The following is a 21,267-nucleotide window of genomic DNA, read 5'->3' as shown; positions in this document are numbered from 1 at the left end:
AAGCAACACCCCTAAAATCACATTATAAACTACCTGGAAACACGATCTGCCAGTTGGTGTCTATATACAGTCTCATGAAAACCATTTAATTTTTGGGCAAGGGCAAGCAACCCAAAAAGCCAAGCTGCTGGATAGATTACTTGCAGGTTTCTGACTTCACACCAGCAAAATCAGCCTCTGTGTGGTGCTGGAAGCAGACTGCCTTTGTGACATGAACACAATGAAGTTTTCATCATCCTTTTGAAATGAAATTATATGTCTAGAAAATACCAAATTCACCAGTAAGTGAATTTAAACTCTACTGCCTCTTCTGTTTGTGCTAGCACTGAAGCACACCCAACAAAAGTGCACCAAGTAGCTGGAAGCAGCTCAGTACCCTGCAGGAAGACTTGCAGGGTACTGAGTATCAGATGAAACTTCATGCTTTACTGTCAGCTTTTTCAGGAAATTCTTAAATAGAAGTGTAAGGTGATCCAAGCTGGAAAGAAGACTGAAGGGATCAGACTGCTCTTTAGGTACAGGAGGCCAAAGACACCAGAGGATAAAGCAGCAAAACCATTTTGCATAACAAATATGTTATAACAAAAAAGAATAGCCTCCAAAAAAATGACAAACTGTGGAGTTTGTCATCCAAAAAGCAGCAGCAGTTTCATGGGATGTCCAAAGGATCATGTCTATGCAATCATATTTATGCTACTTTGCTTCTGCTGGGATTCACAAGACAAATGAATGCAATATCTTCCAGTTAGCCTCCCTGATGTAATAAATAAATGCACTGCAACCTGCTGCACCCTGTAAATTGTTACAAATGCAGAGCATTTTTGGCAGCAGCCAAGATCCTAATACAAGCATAAATACCTAAAGTCCAGTCACACATGTGGAATCTATTACAGACAATATTTCTAGATGTTAATAGCTTGAAATTTTATTCCAAGTTATTCTTTAACTTCTTTAATATCCCCACTTTCATAAAGCTCACGTGCAATGAACACCTACAGATTGGCATGCATTAAGAACAAAAGCACATACAATCACCTTACCTGTACTGGCATAGCCCAAAGGTTAGGGCAGAGGAAGAAGAACCACATCAGCTGATTTGTGTCTATGGCAACCAGGTTACAGATCTGGCCTGCTGTCATCTCCCCCATAGACATGTTAGAAGTTGAAAGCTGCATAATTTTATTGTATATTTTTGTCTGGAAGAGAGATCAGAAGATACTAGCATACAAAAATAAATGAAACTTCAGGCTCCATTTAAACCCCAGGCCCAGCATGTTGAGGGCAAACAATATTTCCAGTAACTTGAGTGATGAGAATAAAGTCTGTCCTTTCACATTATTTCTTAATTTAAAGCTACTATTCCTCACTGACAAAGCACAGTGCTGTTACCTGCATTGTGATGGTCTAAGTACTCCCTTTTTTGCATCTCTGTGCAGCAATAAGAATGAAACCTTTACTGCCCAAAAATGCCCCAGAACCACATTAGCAACTTCATAGTTAATCAAACTAATATGGTTTTCTAGCGTTTTCGGTCAGTAAAGGTTTCATTCTTTTATTTGCTGGATTTACACCTCCAGCATCTCCACAGAGTGTAACAAACACTAAGATATTATTAGATTCAATATATAATCCTTAACCTATTATAATCCTTGTTATTTTTTTCAGGCAATTGACTCAGGTCCCATCCAACCTCAGCACAATGTTCCTGGCTGAGAACATTGCAGCATTTTGCTTAGAGAACTCAGTTCCATTACATAGTTTAATTCACAGACAGTGAATGTCTCAGGTACAATTCTGTGCTGAATTAAGCAGCTGCCTCAGTGCAGAATCAGGTATAAAAATAACATAGTACAGAAAAATGAAAGCACACTTTTACCAGCTAGTGTGGTAAAAATCAAATAGGACACACTGAACAGTGGCAGATTTACACAGGATAGGAGGAGAGAAATATTTGAAGAAAAAAACATAGGAAAACAAGTATAAGAATACTGGCAGGGAGACTGCCATTAACACTGATCTGCTGCTTAGAGTGCTGGCTAAAAATTTTCCAATTTGAATAGTCTAACTGGCATTATCTGGACCTCTATTATTCAGAACAGTAAATACAAAGCTTTTCTTAAACAAAATTTATTTAGCACTCTTTTCCAACTATTCCCCTATTGCACTTGCTTTGGTCCTTGTATTTTTCACTTATGTGCAGGTCTTCCACTTGATACACGTAATGATTTTTTTTTTTTTTTTTTTTTTTTGGTACTTTTGGGTCAAAGTTTTATTGCTGTAGAATTTTTCTACTTCACTCTAATCAGGTAAAACCAATGGATGGAAACCAGCAGTCTGTCAGCTGACAAGTGCTTCCAAGTGTAAGATCAAAAGAGAATTAAACAATTAGGCTGCTATTGAAAGCATCCATCCATCACAGAGACTCCCCACAGGATCCATGCAGCTCAGAGGATAAATAGTGCAACTTCTAAGTTACACTAAGCCTGGATTTCATGCTGCCACAGGGTAGGTTTCAGTCAGTGCCTTTGGCAATCCCACACTGTAATCTTACACCAAAATCTCTCATTTCCAGGCACAGAGCTTTGTATGCTACATCAAACTTTGATCTGTAGTTGTCAGCTATACAGACCCCATTTCTGCACTCTGACTTATGTTCAGTGCTCACAGACTCCACTGTGCCTGACAGATTTTGTGGCATGATCCACAGAATAAAACACTCCTCTTGCATTGGGAATACAACTTATCCTTCTGTCCAAAATGTATTTGTAATACATTTTGCAAATATATTTGCAATACATTTTAAAGGTGTTTTATTTGCATGGATGTGATGTCACCAAAAAATGCCTTTGAGATGGGAGAGGTACAGTTCACACCTAAACTACTTCAAAAGTTACATTCAGTTTTACTGTCAGCAAATTTTTGCTTGAAGGTAAGAAGAAATACAGCATTGGATATTAAAAATAAACATTTATATAAAACCATCAAAATAAGATACAAAGGAAGCAAAACATCGGGCTAACACAATTTCTAACAGCAATGGTACATTCAATACATTTCAGGAGAGAAGCATTTCAGAATTTAACAACTATATAATTTATATTCACAACTACATGTTGATGAGGGTGTGAAAAGGTTAATTAGTAATATACTGGGTACCTGTATTGCACCTCTCAAGTTGATTCCTGTTTCAATAGCAACATAGTATGATGCTTGCAGAAATGTCCTTTGCAACAGGAGGGCAAAAAATAGAAGTACAGCCAAAACATAAGCATTGGACAGGAACTCTTGTGATGAAATAAAGAAAACACCTAGAATTTTAGTCTGTAAAAAGAAAGTAAGTTAGAAATCAGGTGCAATGGTAATTTGCATAATTAATAAGCAGACATAATTACAATTTATTACTTTGAAAGTGCTCCCAACCTTGTCTGAAACCTCACAGTTCATCACTTCAAAGAAGCAGTCTCACAACATGCCAACTCAGTAAGCTTCATTTAAATGCAAAATGATGTTTATAGAATTTCTGATATCCTTCCAAAACTCTAGGACACTGAGTAACTCCATATGGTCATTTATTAAAAAATGTGCATTGCCCATCATCAGAAAGGAACAGTTAACATCCTTTGGGAAAAATTACTCTATTTTAACACCTCAGGTTACTGAATACTAAAAATGACCTTCAGAACTTGCAAATACCCCAAAACTCTTGGAACCATGCAGATTATTTTGGCCTGCAGCATGTCGTTCACTTTTATATATGGTCATTACCTTCTAGCAAGCTCATGAGATCACCAAAGTGCATTTTGAAGCATGCCTACAGCTCAGTGGGAAAACAGTGCATTTACTTCAGATTATATTTAACAAGCTGACGCCTTTGGTGCCACAACAAGGTGAGAGGCTGGCTCACCATGGGAAGCCTTCTGTAACTAAAATGTCTCCATTATCCTCTTTCTCCTCTTAGCTCCTTCAAAACTTTGATTGCTGAATTGGGCTTCCATTAAAGGCAAAATCAGCACATTTTTTTTTGCCTACATGGTTTCTTTGCTGTTGAAGTTTTTCACAACTGCTATAACACTTAATCAGCTGTATTTCACAAACTCTCAGTGTCTGTACATTTTATTATATTTGATCTGCACCTTGCAATTCACTTCATAAAACCCCCATATGGTAAGTTCATACAGAGGCAAAATTTAGGTTTTTAAGCTGTTCTTTTGCATGAGCCATCTGGAAAAGGAATAAACTTCTCCTTACTCTTATTTATACCCTGGTTGCTCCAACCTGCATGCTTCTGTTGCTTACTGTGCACTAGCTGAGGAGTTAACTGGATTTCTTCCTGGACCAATTCAAATCATTGAGACAAGAAAATCAGCCCAGCAAAAAAAAAAAAAAAAAGAATAGGCAAAATGAACAAAAAAATAAAGGGCCCAATCAGTGCCAGAGATATAAAACAAAGAAGAAAAGAGTAGCAGAAGTGAAAAGGAATGTAAAAGGAAGAAGCTTTTAAAATCTGTATTAAGGTCAAAAATGAACAGCTACAGTACATGCCAGGAATTATAGTTCATATAAAGAGATATTTAACTGCTATTTTACCTGTTTGCACCCTAAAGGGATTTTAAAGGGATTTGCCATAGAAATTCAGGCTACAGAAGCATTTTATACTACAAATAAACTAATTTTTAGTGTACTATAGACTATCTTCCAGATTATTTATAGTCTTACAAGTTCAGGTTGTCAGTGCTGTCCTCCATACACATCTGGCCAGTACTGCTAATCTCTGTAGCTAAAATCACTTTTTACTATTGTAAAAGAATACTTTTATTTCCCATAACTATGTTTGACAAATCATGCTTGTCTAGCAATGAGATTCTGGTGCAGCACTGATTCCCATCAAAACATAATATAATAGACAAGGAGGGAAAGGGAAGACGAATGTTCTCATCCTTTCTTCTAATAATGCCTTGAGAGAAAAAGAGGACAAGCATGCATACATAAACATCACACACTTGCTGACAGCAAGATGTTTGCCAAGCCACAGATGAATTATCAGGGCATTATGGCTTACTGAGCATACCTGTGTTTAAGCTGCTATAGGTTCTACACACACTTGTCAGCCTGCAGGAAGCAGAAATACCTGAACACTTCCTGAGCTTTTCACATATAAGGCAACTAACCATGTTCAAGAAGTTGACAGAAATAATTAGATGTTTTATTTTCAGAAATGGCTTTGGGAATATTCAGTGTCCCACCTTCCTGAAAACTTCAGGGTAACGCCAATTCTTAAAAGTTGTTCTAACCAGTAAAAGGCTGAGCAAAAAGCTGCTATTGAAATTCATAAAGACTTTAAACTCACACAGTCTTAATGTCAATACTGGGCTTTTTGCTACACTGGGTCCTATGACTTGTAAAACTTTTAAAATAATGAGTTTGCTGCATCTCTGAATGTGTTATGTCAGCAGCCACTCCTATTACTGGAACTGCTAATCCTAACAATGCAACGTGGAAGATGCTACCAGCAAATGATAAAGGTTATCATTCTGTCAGTCTCTTCTTCAGTGTGAAATGATTAACACTCAGAGAAATCCATGTCATAGGAATGTTCTGGGGTGGCCATAAATATTGATACTGGAGTTATAAATAAACATGAAGAGCATGACAGAATTTAAGACACTGTCATGCTCTGACTAACAACAGCACTAACTTGAGCAGTTAAGACTGCCTGTGACACCCATGTGATCTGAGTTACAGCTCCATGGTGGGTTATATCTGTCACAAAGGACCTGAGGAACAGAACAATTATTCTATCACTTTGCCTTCAGTTTCACAAAGAGAATTTCTCTTTGAAAGATACAGCTGACTCATTACAATATCTCAATCTAAATATTTAAGATGTAGCTGGGTAAGAGATGGGTAAAAGTCACCCTCCGTGCCATCACAACTTACATTGCTTATCTGATTCTGTCCTGTTGTGTGGCAACTCTTTCCAGTGCCCTCAAACTCAGCAGCACATCAAGGACAAACACTCTTTCGCTGCACATATCTTTACCTTCATATGACAGCATTTTAGAAATCTTGTTTCTCACACCTGCAAGGCTCACAGGGGAAAACTATTTCTTTTGACTCATTACAAGCAGGGATATAACATTTCTAGCAGTAGAACTGGTGTATTTCTTTCCAAAATAGAGCAAGTTGGCTAGGTATATGAACATACATGGGAGCCCTCCTGAACACTCTAGTCTGCTTCCAGATAGTTTGAATAGAAACTCTTAATTAGAAAGATATTTCATCTCACTCAGCAAAATCAATTTTCAAACTTAAATGTAGTTAGAACCTTACCAGGAAAAAAAAAAAGGTCAAAACATAAGGAAAACAAGGAAAACATAAGCAAAGTTAAAATACATCCTTAAGTGTCACTTGTGGACTATGACCATCAGTGAATATTGCTGTTAGGTGATCCCAAATTGGTGTCAATGGCAACAGTGAGGTTACTGCTTAGCTAGTGAGTGAGGATACCAGGCTGGATAAAGTTCTGCTGAGGGTCTATCAGGACCATACCTAACTTTTGCTTTTTCAGAGAGAAGCACTAGCTGACAATTTTAAAGGCAAATTAAATAGGGTAATCTGTAAATTACAACAAATCACAATTTCAGCTGAAACAGTGTCCCAAAAAAATTACTGAAAAGCAGAGCTCAAGAGCTTTCACAGTACTTTGCTGCAACATAGTACTATAGTCTTAATGTTCTCATTTCCTGCTTTAGCTGGTTTCCATTGAACCCACTTGCTATAATAAAGTTTCAAAATATTAGTATAAGCATTGCAAAATGGACAGTTAATTTTAGCCTGAGGCTTTTGTTAAATTTTCTGCACTGCAGCTAATGGACTTCAATATTTACAGTGGACCTAATCCAAAGCGTACTTAAACGAATGGGTATATTTCCATTAGTGTCAACAGACTTTAGAAATAGTCTTATATCAGACACTAAGTGAACTGAGAAATAAACTGACCTGTCTCATAGAAATCCAACCTGAGTGACCTGACCTTATAATGAAAAGATGCTTCCTGAGTTACAGTTTTATTTTTAGTTAATCAAGAAATATGTCTGCTTCCTTTTGGAGAGCATTCATTTAAATAGCATCCTTTAAAAATAGTTGATCTTTCAAACTAACATCCCCAAAGGCACTAGAGGGAATGCTTGGTCACAGTTAAATTACTTGGCATTTTATGATGATGACAAAACTCTGCTTTAATCCTCTTACACATCCCTCATTTTTAGAAATGAAAAGCCAAGCCTATTAAAACCACACTTTTCCTTTCTGGGAAGCACTCGGTCACATACTTGATTCAATCTCTAGTCAAGATTGCACCTGAATTCCTTATGATGTTGATGGGGCTCTGGATATGCTTCACTGTTCTCTTGAATGAGGTTATTTTCCACAATGCAGGGCTGACTAGATGTGTGGCTCACATATTTTGCCCCCAAAAGAATCACAGAATGGATCAGGTTGGAAGGGACCACTGGAGGTCATCTAGTCCAACCTCCCTGCTCAAGTAGAGCCATCTCAGAGCACATGGCACAGGATTGCATCCAACTGCTCTTGAGTACCTTCAACTAGGGAGGCTCCACAACCTCTCTGGGCAACCTTTTGCAATGCTCTGTCACCCACACTGTAAAGAAGCTTTTCCTCATGTTCAGGTGGAATCTCCTGTGCACTGTTTCCTGCCCATTGCCTCTTGCCCTGTTGGTTGGCAGCACCAAGCAGAGCCTGGCTCCATCCTCTTGAGACTCTCCCTATGGATATTTGTATAAATTGATGATGTCCCCTCCCAGTCACTTCTTCTCGAGGCTGAACTTCCTCAGCCTGTCCTTGCAAGAGATGCTCCACCTAAACCACCTTTGCTGCCCTGCACTGGAGATGCTCCAGCACAGCACAAGAGTGGGTATGAGGCAGTGCATTCACACTGGCACCGCCAGCACGCACAGACAGCGCAGTCGCTTCCCTTACTGAGGACAAACAATGCAGAGTCACAGCATCCCTTTTTTGACTCCTCTCTTTTGGTGACATTTTGACAGTACCTGTGGGCGGATGGTGTTATTTCCTTTGCCAACGTTGTGAACAATCCCAGAGATGCAGAGCGGCCCGGCAAATCCAAGCAAGTCAGCCAGGATACGGAATGTGCTGCTGAGAAGTAAGGGTCTTCCAAAAGCACAGCAGAGAGCACGCCAAATGGATCTGGAGCCTTGGGGAGTCGATGATCTTTTATTCTGGTCAGAATTAAACTAAAATTAGTAAGAATTATGTTATTTTTATTGCTGCTTTAATTCTTTGACAACCATTTGTAATATCTCAGGTAGGAAGCAGAGGAACTACAACTATTGTTTCTTTTCGTAGAGTCGGAACCAAGCAATAATTGCACTTCTTTCCACAAAAATAACCATGATTTCTTTCCTATCTTTAATAGAGATCAAGTAAGTGTGTTGGTTGTGGCCTGCTGAGGAAGGGAAAAAAAAAAAACAGGGAGGGAAGTGACAGGTTTTGTCCTCTGGTGAACACAGAGACTAGAAACATAGAATTCTTTGGCAGGATGCAAACAAGCTCTCTTAGAATCCCATACACACTCAGCTCCCACTGAGGAGTGAAAATTAATTTGAGCTGAGATAGTTTCAGCCTTGAACTCTCCTATGGACAAACTGTAACTGCAATAACATAGAAAAAAAGTAGCCCTGCAAGGCCTAATTAATACAGATGGTGTAACTGAATGTTTCCAGGGTCTTATTAGGAGGAATAATGGTGTTCAGTGAACACAGTCCATGATTACTTTCCACATCAAAATAGAGGCTGTACACATTTTACACACATTTAACCAGTAATGTGCTTGACACACACGTTTGATTAGAGAAAGTTCATGATTTGTACAAGGTCCAGCTAAGAATGTGGTCTCTTGGTATATGAACTGCTATGCCAATGAATACTTTATTTGCATCATTTCTGTTCATATCTCTTTGTGTCATGCTTATATGATAAAAAGTAATGAAAAACACAAGATCTGAGTAAGCAGAGAGACATAATTCCATGCTTTGCATACCTTCTGTGCTTCAAAGGCCTCGTTAAGGCGAATGTAATTGGTCAGAGCTCTCATAGCAATGGGAAGCTTGCCTATGGTTTTCAAGTCTATTGGCTTTTTATGGGCAGTCTTGATGAAGGTGTTCATCCACCAGTATGTTCCTTTGGATAACAGATTCACAAAGGGCTGCAAGAATCGGACACCAAGATCCTGGAGGTCCTCAGGAGGTTTAACTTCTTTAGGAGTTTTGAAGAAAACATACCTCTGAAATCCAGAAAAATGCCAGCAGAATCACGGCGAATGCATAGAAAATGCAAGTGCACAAAGAACAGATAAGGACATTGCAGATAATCAATTAATTAGTCTTGGTTTCTTAAGACATTCAAGTACAACCAATACAGCAATCCAGTTTCCTCAGGTACTGAAGATAATGAGAGGCATCCAGTCTAGAAATAAGTAATTCTTATCATTCACTATGATTCTGCTTATGGTGCAAAAATCTGCATACTTACAGGACAGAAAAACCAAACCACCTTACAGAATTAAAATCAGAACCATCATGGCTGGGAAACCTTCAAGACCACCCAGTACAACCACCAAACCAGAACCACCCTAATCACCCCTACAACATATCTCCAGACACCTCTAGAATACTTCCAGATGTGGTGATTCCACCACCTCCCTGGGCAACTTACTCCCTGGCCCCTGTATCAATAAAAAAAAGTTTTTCTAATAACTAATCTGAACCTCCATGGTGCTACTTAAGTCCATCTGCTCTTGTCCTTTCACTTGAGACAACTGACCTCCTCAATTATTTACACAGGACAGTCCCAGCATTGTTTTGAGTTCCAGGCAGCACAACATGGGACACAGGAGCTAAGACACAGCCCTGAGGTTATCTCTGGGATTCATCTCCCACACCATACTGCTTCACGTCTGTTAGCTCAGAACATGGAGCTACTGGTGCTGCAGCAAAAAAATTACATGGGAATATTTCTTTCCATCCTAAATTTAATTTGTGTGCACAGTTGGTGAGTGCCAGCTGAAGGGAACTTTGGAATTTATGTATCCAGCAGTCTCCAAAGTCTCAGTTTAGATTATGAGTGCAGACACTGCAGAAGAAAAAAAATATAGCTGGGAGAAACCCTAGTAGCCCAAATAAATCACTTATTGTGATTGTCTCCTGGAAAATGAGAGATGCTATTTGTGTGTCTAAGATATTCTCTGATAGAGCAGACAATTCCTTTCTACCAGTTTTTTGCACCAGAAATACTTGGCTCTCATGATTGAAATAGAATAATTTAAAAATATACCGCAAACTCAAGCAGATGAAACTAATCTTAAATTGTCAATTACAGAGTCTGCCATTTTTTGAAATTACAGATTCATCTTGCCTAGTAAAACAGTATTAACCCCTGATTGTCAAATAGAAATCTATTTCTAACTGGATTTTCCTTTCTCCTTTAGTAATGCATTTTACACCAAGTATCTAGAAAAGGGAATTAAAAAAATACCATTAACCCAAAAAAAACCCCCAATAAAAACCAAATAAGGAGACTTTTAGCATAGTTACTTACCCTCACCCTGATGACATTGATTTCTACAGCTAATAGCATTCCATAAAGGACAACCAAGAGTCCTGTGAGGCAAAATCGAAGCTGAGAAAATCCAACCCCATTATCACAGAACTTCACAAATTTGATGGTTTTAGTTATGAAAGCTAAAGTCCAGTAGAACAGCAATGCTGTAGAGAAAAAAATAAAACAAATTAACCAGTTCTATGGTTGCAAAAATATACAATGGCATCACACAATATAATTAAGGAAGAATTCAACAAAATGTATTAAACCAGAGAGGAGCCTTTCTCATGTCAAACAGAAGCCTAATTTAATTCCAAAAACATTAACTATTAAGATAATGTTAGTTCTAAACACCTTTTCTATTAGATTTAGTGATATTTCAAAAGTTTCACAAAGTGAAGTCTGCTGAAGGAGATTTCATCTGCTGTAAACCCATGTCCACATGATCAGCTCAAGGGAGCCTGTTGCTCCAAAAGTGAAGGTGCCTGTGAATAATGTTCTTCAGATTTGGTTAATGCTACAAGACTGCTCTGAATGTGGCTTGAGAGAAAATTCCCTGCAAATCTCTGGGATGTGTCACAAACAGATATTAAAATCCTTTGTCCAAACTGCTGCTGCACTATTGTTCAAAACAAATTCCATATATGTAATTCATAATGCAGATAAAGCAGTCACATCAAGGAAGGATATTCTGGCATTCATGGAATACAACTTTCACTTTTTCGTGTTCTATGAAACCTCTAGTCTCAGGGTGCTCATGGCTACCATCAGCTACAGCTAAATAATCCATGGAATAAGCTCTGGTGACTTGGAAGCACTGTCCATACCATTCATCACACTGTAAGTCAGCTCCTGTTCCCTATTCTTAAGGAAATGCTTCCCAGGGTTATATTCTTTTAAATACATCTTTCATTGCTGCTGTATCTGCCATGGTGCAACAGATGGAATGAGCTCTAACTGCCAAGAAAAGCTTGGATGTGCTTTCCAAGTGTATCGCTGGAACACCAGAGAAAGCCTTCAACCAAGGCATTAGCAACTCTAAGTCTAGCTTAAATATGGATAATCATCAGGAAGTTGTATAAATTTCAAAGAATTGGTGGTGTTTCAGCTACGCTGAGGCACCAGAAAGCTCTCTGGAGATGTACTCTGGGGCTACCCTTTCCAAGCAAAGCTAAATTCAATGCAGAGAATCCATGTGAGGTTTGGGACTGCCAGTCCTGCTTCTACAGAAATCAAGTTAAAACCTTTCCTTTTAATGAGGACAGTGAATGGAACAGTACAGGAACACTGTGCATTAGGACATTTGCCAAGGGAGTCTCGCTTCCTCTAAAATTAAGAGGCCAGTTCATAAGAGCAAAACACTGACTGGTCAGGTATTTGCACACTGCAGTTCAGCGGCCGATGCAGTTGCAGGGAAGGTTTTAAAATATACTTACCAAATTTCTCTTATAAAGACAGAAATTTTCTCTCTTTTCTTAGCTTTTTTATGTGAGGCTTCCTACCATCTTTCCAACTTAGATTGCTTCTCATCCTGTTTCAGACTGCTTCCTTCCCTTGAGGCACTATTCCTCCCTATTCACAGTACTTCCCACTATAAAGTCTCACTTCATCCAAGAACTACATTCCACACTCTTCTACTCTTAACCACCTTTATCTGCTAAACCTGGTTTTGTTTCATTCTTCCAACAACAGGCTGAGAACACATCCCTCTTGGAATAAAAGGGACTTTGCACACTGAAAATATCCACCAGTGGAGGACTTAAAAAAAAAATAACCAAGCCAACAGGGGTTTATGTATGTCTTGGAATTAAAAATAAGAACTAGCAGAACCATTCTTTATTTTATTTAGGGTTTAAATAAGGGTCTATATGACCTTTTATTTTTATTGTTATAGCATTAGTTTATCTTTTATCTAAAAAGTATTATGAAGTGCCAAACATAACACTTGCAGGTCACACTTCCTTAGAAGCATTTGAATTTACTTAGCTTTTTGCTTTTGAATACAAGTGTATCTAATCTGATCTGGAGAATACTCACAGGCCACTCAAGGCTCCTTGGAAAATACAACTGTGGCTCTGTTCTTTATAGATGATGCTTTTATCATCTGGCTGGTGAGTACATTTTGGCTGAGTTTTTAGAAATTATCTCTGAGAACTTCCACTGGTCTGAACTGTGAAGTGATCAGACCACAGAGGCACACTTATATTTACTGGATTGCTTTAGACCTGTTCTACATGACTAAATGACCTTGCTTTTTCTTGGGCCACGTAAGACACCTCAATCCATACCATCAGCGTGTAGATTCTCACCTGGGCCACATCTCTGAAAAAAAGGCAATGTGCAACTCAAACTCTTCTACACATTTATTGAATTAAGCCCAATCAAAAAAGCCACACATTTAACTGGATAGGATTTATTAATTAACCTGTGTGTGTTTGGAGAGAATTTTTTTGTACTAAGCAAAATTTTTATGCAAGATGTCCATCTTATAGAATAAACCAATTCCAAGGGAAACAATGACAATGCAGAAGGACAAAAATTTTGAATCAGAAAAATAGATCCCTGTCTAGTAGTGGTAAGCAGTAGGTACACAGTTTGTGGTAACTGGGAGGGAGGCTGCAGCTGAACCTCATCACCAGTGGGCTACAACTGTGCAGGACAGGTGAATAATAGTGAAGGTAGTGGGACATGGAGTGGCCAGGAGCACTGACTAATCACAAAAAGGTAGAGAGGGCACACAGGTGCAATGCATGAACGATGAGGGGTATAAAAGGTTGGGCTAAAGAACAAGAAAGTCATTTGATGCCTTCTGAAGTGATCTGGTGTTACTCTATATGGGTTGAAGCTTTCTGAAATTGTGTGGTGACACTGTGTATCATGGCCCTCTCAACTCACAGACGTATGCTGTGGCATATACTGTGACCGTAAGGCAGTCATATAATTAATATTAGTTTTAAAAAAAAGGACGATTTTATAAAAAAAAATTTCATGTGTTCCCATGCTACCACCCATTTCAGATTAAAACCTTGAAGTCCTGTTGTTATTTCATAGTTTTCTCCTGCTATTAATTTTTGAGGTTTATTTATCTTTAAAACAAAGAAACTAACTTTAAAAATAGTGGAATCAGATGCTACCATTCAGTTGTGTATTTTAACCATCAAAAAAGCAGAAGATTTTCCAATCCAGTATAAGCATTATTTAAAATGAGTCCTGCTTAACTGTACAAATGTATGCAACCATGTGGTGCAAAGAGCATCAAAATTAGCATTATTATGAGAGTGTCCTGCTAAACAGCATTACGTGGGAACAGCTACATTTGTTGAAATATAATTACAGACCAAAATCATACAGAGAAAAAAACATTCAGATGAGATTAAGGTATTCCACTCAACCACATTCATGAACTCAATCATTAGCTTCAATGAATAAATATTCTGAACCTTGTCAACTTTTTTTCATAAGAAATACTAAAGAATGACTACTTCAAAATAGCCAGGTGCCTGGGCTAAAGTTGAAAGGCAGGGTCAGGATCAGCAGAGGAACTCTGAGTCCTCCTTTTGCATACCCAAGGAAACATGCTAATCCCCACCTCTGCCATGGTATCTGCTTGTTTATGAAGAGCTACAAATCTATTTGGTTTCTTTAAAGTACAGAGTGAAAAGGATCTTTAAACAAAGAACAGATCACAATTTCATAGGATTGGAAAATTTCACCCTGTTCAGAATTAATGAACAGACCTTTAAGGATCCACTGCACTGCATCAGTGAAAGTTCCCCTGCTGGGTTTAATAGTTTTTGGATAAGGCTCTGTTAGTCTTTGTTTTAAACATCTACCAACTCTTTGCAGCTGTGGGAATTCATCCTGCAGCTGAGGCAGATGATGCCCTGAAGTTTGCTGGAAATTCACTGATGCTCAGAAGCAGCAAGATGCCACATCAGCTCTTCTACTGTGTTCTGTGTGTGTGCAACATTAGATCTCTTCTACATGAGCCTCATTTCCCATACACCCAGCAAAAAGCTTGTCACCAACTTTAGCTTTCCCTCCTGGTTCTCATTTACCTCATAAAATGAGGCTCTAAAGCAAAGCTGCTTCATGGCCACACTGCACTCTAGTGGGTTGACTGCTGAGTAAAAGTATAATTTAACTATCCATACTGGGCTCATTTGCAGAAAGTGCTCATTGCCTTGTCCCAGATGTCAATAGAGTAGCTGCAATTAAGATTGAAAGATAACTAACAATCCTTACAGTTTGTACAGTTAAGAACAAAGGATAGAGACTTCCAGAAACACCTGTCTTAGGAAAAATTAAAAAAAAAAAAAATCAAAGACCATCAGCTTGTGAAGATTTTGGACTAAAATTCAAATCAGATAAACTAAGTGGGAAAGACTGTGATGGTCTAATTTTCTTTTTTGCCTAAGCGGTATTAAGAGCAGATTTTCTGAGGGAGTCTATTTCTTGGAAATTCTTGCAAAATTAAAATTAATCCATAATACTTAAGTGAGTGTTGGTATTCGTTTTAATATTCAAGTATTGTCCAGAGTTTATCCAGCATCAGCACTCTAAACATTGAAAAACATTATCATAAAAAAGAAATCACTACTGAGCAGGAATTATGCAAAAATGGGTAATCAACTACCAGCTGTAACTTTGCTACCCTTCTCAAAGACTTAACAGCAGGAATGCGACTGTGACACTAAATTATTTAACATTGCATTATACATCTGAAATAACAACAAAAAGCCCAAACAACAAAAAAACCTAAAAAACAAAACCACAAAAATCACTGCTTGCTTTATAGGCAAATGTAACATGCTAGCAATGCTTCATGAGGCATAATGCCTTCCTGTGAGAAAGCATTAAAAATACTCTGTTGACTTATTTAAAAAGCAACTAAATGATCTCACCTTTCTTAAAGGATAAAAAAGATCCTACTTAAAAGAAAGGTGCAGGAAGAAGAGCAGTCCCAAATGAGGAGACATAACAGTTGCTAAGCCTGGACAGAAATCTAAGTCTTTGGAGAGGATTTTTTTTCTTTCCAGGAGTTACAGCCTATTTCTGCAGAACAGGACTCTCACTTACCCCAACATGTAGATCAAAAATAGTCTTCAATATTTAAAAGCTTTCTCAAATATAATTACTGACTTTTCTCCACCTGACAAAAACTAGAACAAAACTTTGATACACAGAGCTACAATGGCACAAGACAAACTTTAGCAGGATTAATTGATACAGAAATCCAGCTCAAACAAAATTGGATGAGCCAGAACCAAAGAAATAACAGTTAACAGGATGTGACTAAGCATGTAGACATCCCTAGACTGCAGTCTACTTAAACAGATGAGAACATAAGAATAACTGCATGACCACCAGCAGCAGTGAATTTTCTATACCTACAGTTTGTTCACAATCTTGCAAAATACAGAGTACACTAGGTAGCTCCCATTCATAGCATTCTCCATTCAAAAGCAGTTTTCAAAAGGGAGTTTTAGGAACATGAAGCAAGAGCAAGCAGGCAGAGTAATATATTCATGACTGAATGTCAGGGATGTCATTCCTTAGCTCCTTGCGTATTTCAACAGACCACGCACACGAAGTTTTCTTCACTCTTGCATCACATTTCCACACAACACTGACAAGGGGGTTTGGATTTAGAGTTAACAATTTCCCATGCGACTTTTCCCACAAAAGCAGTTTTTCCTAGTTTGGTTCATTGAATCCCTGAGAACATTACACAGACTATTATTAGAAGTTAAAAGCATTGAAAGGAATGAAATGTTTGAGCATACATAGAGGGGTAGCTTTGGTCATAGAAGACTGCAGTGCCCTGCCACCAAGGAAGCAGACACACAGCACCACAGCCACACTTACAGGTGCATAGACTTTGAGACATACCTATTAACAGCTTGGGGAAATTGGATGTTTCAATATTGTGGTAATAGACAACTGATGTGATGGCTGCCAGGAATGCCATTCCCGCCGGCATGTACAGGTGCAAGTGGCGGGATTCAGAAACCCTTCAAAACAAAAAAAAAAATATCTGTTAAAGTCAAACCTCTCAGCTATTTAAATGTTTCCATTTTAATTCATGAACTGTACTTTGCTCTGATGTAAAATTTTTCTAGAATGAATTATGGGTGCAAACCCCTCCAAGTTTTAATTGAATTTTTGCTTCTAAATCACACAGTTGGATTTCAAATTCCTCCTCTGTGCTGAAAATGAAAGGTGTGTACTCCTATTTCCTACTGAAATCAATTGGAACATTGTTTAAATTAGGACAAGCAGCTCATGTCCAAAATGAGAAAAGTTAATTTAAGCTAAACTAGTTTGGGAGCTGTCCATCAAAATATGCAGATAAGACCAACTGACAGCACAGTTCAAGATTTTCTACAGAAGAATTTTTGTCGAAGTGTTTCATTTTTTTCAGTTTAAAAGAAGGAACAGTACCACAGCACAGGATTTACTTACAGTGAGGTCTGTCTTCAGTGACTGCAACCCAAAAAAAAAACCCTATAACAGAATCAGACACTCTTATGTTTTGTCCTATAAAGCAAAACTGTGCTGATACTTTGCTTCAGGTAGCAGCAGAAGGGGTCCTGCCAAATACAGCCCTTTGGAAATACTAGAATTGTTGGGCAATGTTGTTGGTTTGTGCAGCTTTCAATACATTTTCCCCCCTCTCTCCTCCTACTCATTTTCTCTCCCTTCTCTCTTCCCTTTTCTTTCTTTCACAAAAAGAATTTAATGCCCTATGCTATCAAAGGCTACAGTTTCCTCTGTCTCCCAGCCAGCTTCATCAGAAGGAGGCACCAAGATGACCTCGGGACACAAACATTTAGATATTCACACCGTGGTCTCTGAATGGATTTCTTATTGCTGCATCAAACACTACTTTTGTAGAGTTTGGAGAGACAAGAAGAGCTGTGCTGAGAGGGAGATCAAAGATCATCACAGGACATCACATTTCTGAGAGCAGAACATTCCAAATGTCTAGCAGAACCATAGGACCTCAGGACAACCATTTCCTGCATTTCTGCTCTAGAAAGGAGAGCCTTCCCTCAATGAAGATTGTGGTGAACTCTGTAGAGCTGGCTGGAGCCATGCTCACAGCCTGTCACAAACACTGAATTCCTCTTGCTGCCAATAGCTGGATGTCAATATAGCAAAATGAGAAAGGATCCTCTAAAATTCCTAGTCATGCAAGGAGGTTTTGTACACCAGGGCTGAATTCTCAGCAAGGACAAAAAAAGCCAACAAGAACAGATTTCTTCAGACAGCCTAAGCTTCAGTAGGTAACACTGCAGCAGTGGGAGGCTTTTTAAAATCTATTTATTTCACAGTTGCTGGAATTCCCCTATATAACTGTACATCCAATAGGCTGCTTCTACTGCCGAGATGCCAAAGCCTTTAGCACCCAGTTGCTGCCAAAAGGACTCACCAGCATGATCCATTTTGGTTCTTAGAAAGCTGATGAGTCTCAAAACTCTCTTCTATTCACTGGAGCCCTCAGCAGCCTGCTGAGTGCTCGGGAAGCACGACTGTGGGTTGGCACTCCCCCAGCAGAGCTCCAAGCTTTGATTCTCATCAGGTGACACCTATTACTTAACAGCAGTGTTCTGAGTCAACTTAAATAGCAAATAAATATAATGAGAGGCATTGCTAGCGAGAAAAATAAAGGAGAAAACTCAAAGCAGGAGATTTTGCTCTGAGCATCCCACACCCTGATAACTCTGAATAAGCAAGAGAAAAATTCCTTTTAAAGAAACTGGCACTGAGAAAAATCCTATTTATATATGTTTAGAATAAGCTAAAATAATAATGATATCATTTTCTACACCAGAAGACTGCAGTGCATTTCACACTGGTTGGTGGATACTTGTTATATAGATAGATAATCAGGGAGGTTTTTTTTCTAGTTAATTTGGAGCTTCCATTTCATAATCCTTGGGTTCAAATTCATAATCGTTATGAAAAATCATGCCTCTCTTCATAGGAAGAGATAATATTCATTGTTATATAATTAGCTTTTTCATAATAAATCACTCTCCTGTATCACTTGTTTCACTTGGAATAATTTTTCCAGAGATTTCTGTTTAGTGACATCCTAAGATGAATAACAGATGATGGTTCATGCTCACATAATATGAGCTGCTCTGCTGCAGGTAGCATAGGAGATATAGTGCACAATCATCAGAAGAAACTCTGTGGGTATGACTTAAGGCCCAGCAGATTAATTCCTCTTATTTAGATGAAAAGAACTCAATTTGGGGGTGAATGGTGTGGCCTACTGTGCACATGGGAGTTCCTCCTAAGTAACAACTGTGGGATTGAGTCCATGGACATAAAACATGTCATGAAAATGTCACCATCTGCTTGAATCATTAGGATTTATCTATGATTACTCTTTGGAAAATAGCGTCATTAAGGTGAACTAAAAATTATTAAGGTCAGTTGTGCATGTGTACATCACTTGGCAAGGTCTGTGGAATTTCTGATACAAGGTTGGTGGGTTAATCACTAAGAAAACAGATTATATATTCATAACCACAAGGAATATCGTTTAGATGAGACTTAGGCAGGGGGGAAATATCTACCCTGAAACCTTTAAACTGCTCAATGCTAACAGGAGAAGGCAAACACTTACCCATCAGACACTATGCCCTCTGCAATTTCACACACCAGCACAAACAAAAGGATAAAAGTCAGTATCCAGCGTAAATTGTGGCCAGGAAAATGAAGCCATGTGCTATGATGTATATGTACTTTGGAACTCTGACTCCCCCATCCTAAAAGAGAAAAGAGAATTATCGAGAGCTTTCTTAGCAGGAGTGACACACAAAGATCCTGTTTACAAAACACCCAAACCACGTATGTAACAACTTTGCAAACCAACATTGACACAGCTGTGTTGTTAAACACACATACATCTGAATATTATCAGAACTGCGCTCTCACCATCTCACTTCATATGGAATAAAATCAATAACTCAGACAGGACACAGCCTTAAATTCCTATACTTCTAGCAACTTACCATCAAGTAATTACATGCACTAAACATTTTTCAAATCTATTCACAGTGTAAATGAACAACAAAGTAAAGTTTTGACAAATATACACAAGCAGTATAATAAATGCAGTACTTCTTTTCCCTTCTTTTTAAAAGTTAAAAAAAAATAAAAGTGTGAAGCTTTATGTCGCTAAAAATGAACAATACTGAGAGATTCCAGATAAATGCAGAGAACTCTAAGCAGCTGACCCCATTTCCACAGTCGTGCTGGCTGCTACTTCCCCACCGGACCTTTTCCCATCCCCAGGAGCGAGTGTTACTCCAACCCGCGCCGTGGCTCTCCGCGGGCCGGTCCAGGCTTTGGACGAGGGTATCCGGAGCAGTGACAGTCCCGTGTGCCGAACCACCGGGCCACCTACCGGCCCCGCCGGGCTGTGACCTCAAATCGCATCCACCTCCGGTACCGCAGAAGCCACCGCCGCGGGGCAGGACCTGGAATGAGGGGAGCTGCCCGGCAGCTGTGACCCCGCAGGAATCGCTGGGAGTGGTATTTCATAACGCAACACTTTCTCGTCAGGATTCCTGGGCTTTAATTGCACATTTATTTCTGCTCCTTGCCCTGCACCGGCAGCACAAACCCTGCGGTCTCTTCAGCATCACCCGTTCGTGCCCTGTCTGCACAAGGGGTTTGACCTGCGGGGAGCCCCGGGAGAGGCGGCCGCCGGAGCATCCCGCAGCTCGCACCGCATCCCGGGAGCGGCGCAGCCTCCCCGTGCGGCACGGGGGCAGGGCCAGGCCGGGGGACACGGCAAGGGGAGGCCGGGCAGGCGGGGGGAAACGCGGCACACGCGCGGGGGAGGGAAACCCACGGCGAGACAAAGCCGGGCGGGGGGACACGGCAAAGCAACACCGCGGGTAGAGAGGCAGAAGGAAAAGGGGGTCAAATAGGAGAGGCACAGGCGGGCAGGGGATAGGCGGGCACGCACCGATGAAGAGGATGGGGAAGGTGATGAAGAGCAAGAAGACGTGCGGCACCACGTTGAGCGCATCCACGAAGCAGCCGTTGTTGAGCACGCCGTGGTCCACGTTGTAGGCGGTGGAGTTGCCCTCGTCGCCGCAGAACGCCAGGGCCATGGCGGGACCCTGCGCGCAGCCGGGCGCCGCCTCCGCCTCCGCGCACATCAGGCGGGGCCGGCGCGGCCGCGGCTCTGCCCGCACCTGCCGGGAGCGGCGGCGGCCCCGGCCGCGGCCCCGGCCCCGCGCTCCGCCCGCCCCGCGCTGCCCCGCCCCGCCCCGCCCCGCCCCGGCAGCCCCGGCCCGGGCGCTGCGGGGACGCTCGGCGGGGATGGGCGAGACGTCCCTTGCCTGGCGCGGCTGCACCGTGACAGCGCTCGGCACCTCGGAGCCCCGTGTCCCAGGGCTCTCCGTACTGAGCGTTGTATGCATCGCTCATGTGACAGAACATTAAAGAGCCGACAGTAAATTAGTGGTGACAGAGGAATTACAGATTGTGGAAAGTGTGTTCTTTCAACCTTGTCAGCTTTTGCTATTTCTTGGCTATGATAAAGATATTATTAGATTAAGTCACGTATTCAGCCATACCCTCCTCCCAAAGGAGACTTCA

The 21,267-nt window shown here is 40.2% G+C and overlaps 1 protein-coding gene across 3 annotated transcripts in view; it reads right to left on the bottom strand.

Moving 5' to 3' along the window:
• ABCC8 (ATP binding cassette subfamily C member 8) overlaps positions 1–20,860 on the bottom strand; it is a 74,052-nt gene extending 53,192 nt beyond the window's left edge. Inside the window, exons 1-8 of one of the 3 annotated variants that reach the window (XM_021525620.2) lie at positions 20,630–20,860; positions 19,280–19,421; positions 16,531–16,652; positions 10,636–10,802; positions 9,080–9,322; positions 8,070–8,273; positions 3,157–3,321; positions 1,041–1,196 (exon numbers count right to left, since the gene is read on the bottom strand). In XM_021525620.2, the coding sequence (XP_021381295.1) occupies positions 1,041–1,196; positions 3,157–3,321; positions 8,070–8,273; positions 9,080–9,322; positions 10,636–10,802; positions 16,531–16,652; positions 19,280–19,421; positions 20,630–20,825 (1,395 nt within the window). In that variant the 5' untranslated portion in view covers positions 20,826–20,860. Of the gene's footprint in view, positions 1–1,040; positions 1,197–3,156; positions 3,322–8,069; positions 8,274–9,079; positions 9,323–10,635; positions 10,803–16,530; positions 16,653–19,279; positions 19,422–19,892; positions 20,157–20,629 lie in introns of those variants that run through there. The other 2 variants (XM_021525621.2, XM_077784273.1) reach the window with 2 other exon arrangements.
• Positions 20,861–21,267: the final 407 nt, after the last annotated feature.

This window comes from Lonchura striata, chromosome 6 (assembly GCF_046129695.1).
Source record: "Lonchura striata isolate bLonStr1 chromosome 6, bLonStr1.mat, whole genome shotgun sequence".
Classification (NCBI taxonomy): domain Eukaryota; kingdom Metazoa; phylum Chordata; class Aves; order Passeriformes; family Estrildidae; genus Lonchura; species Lonchura striata.
This window is presented reverse-complemented; position numbering and strand designations above follow the sequence as displayed.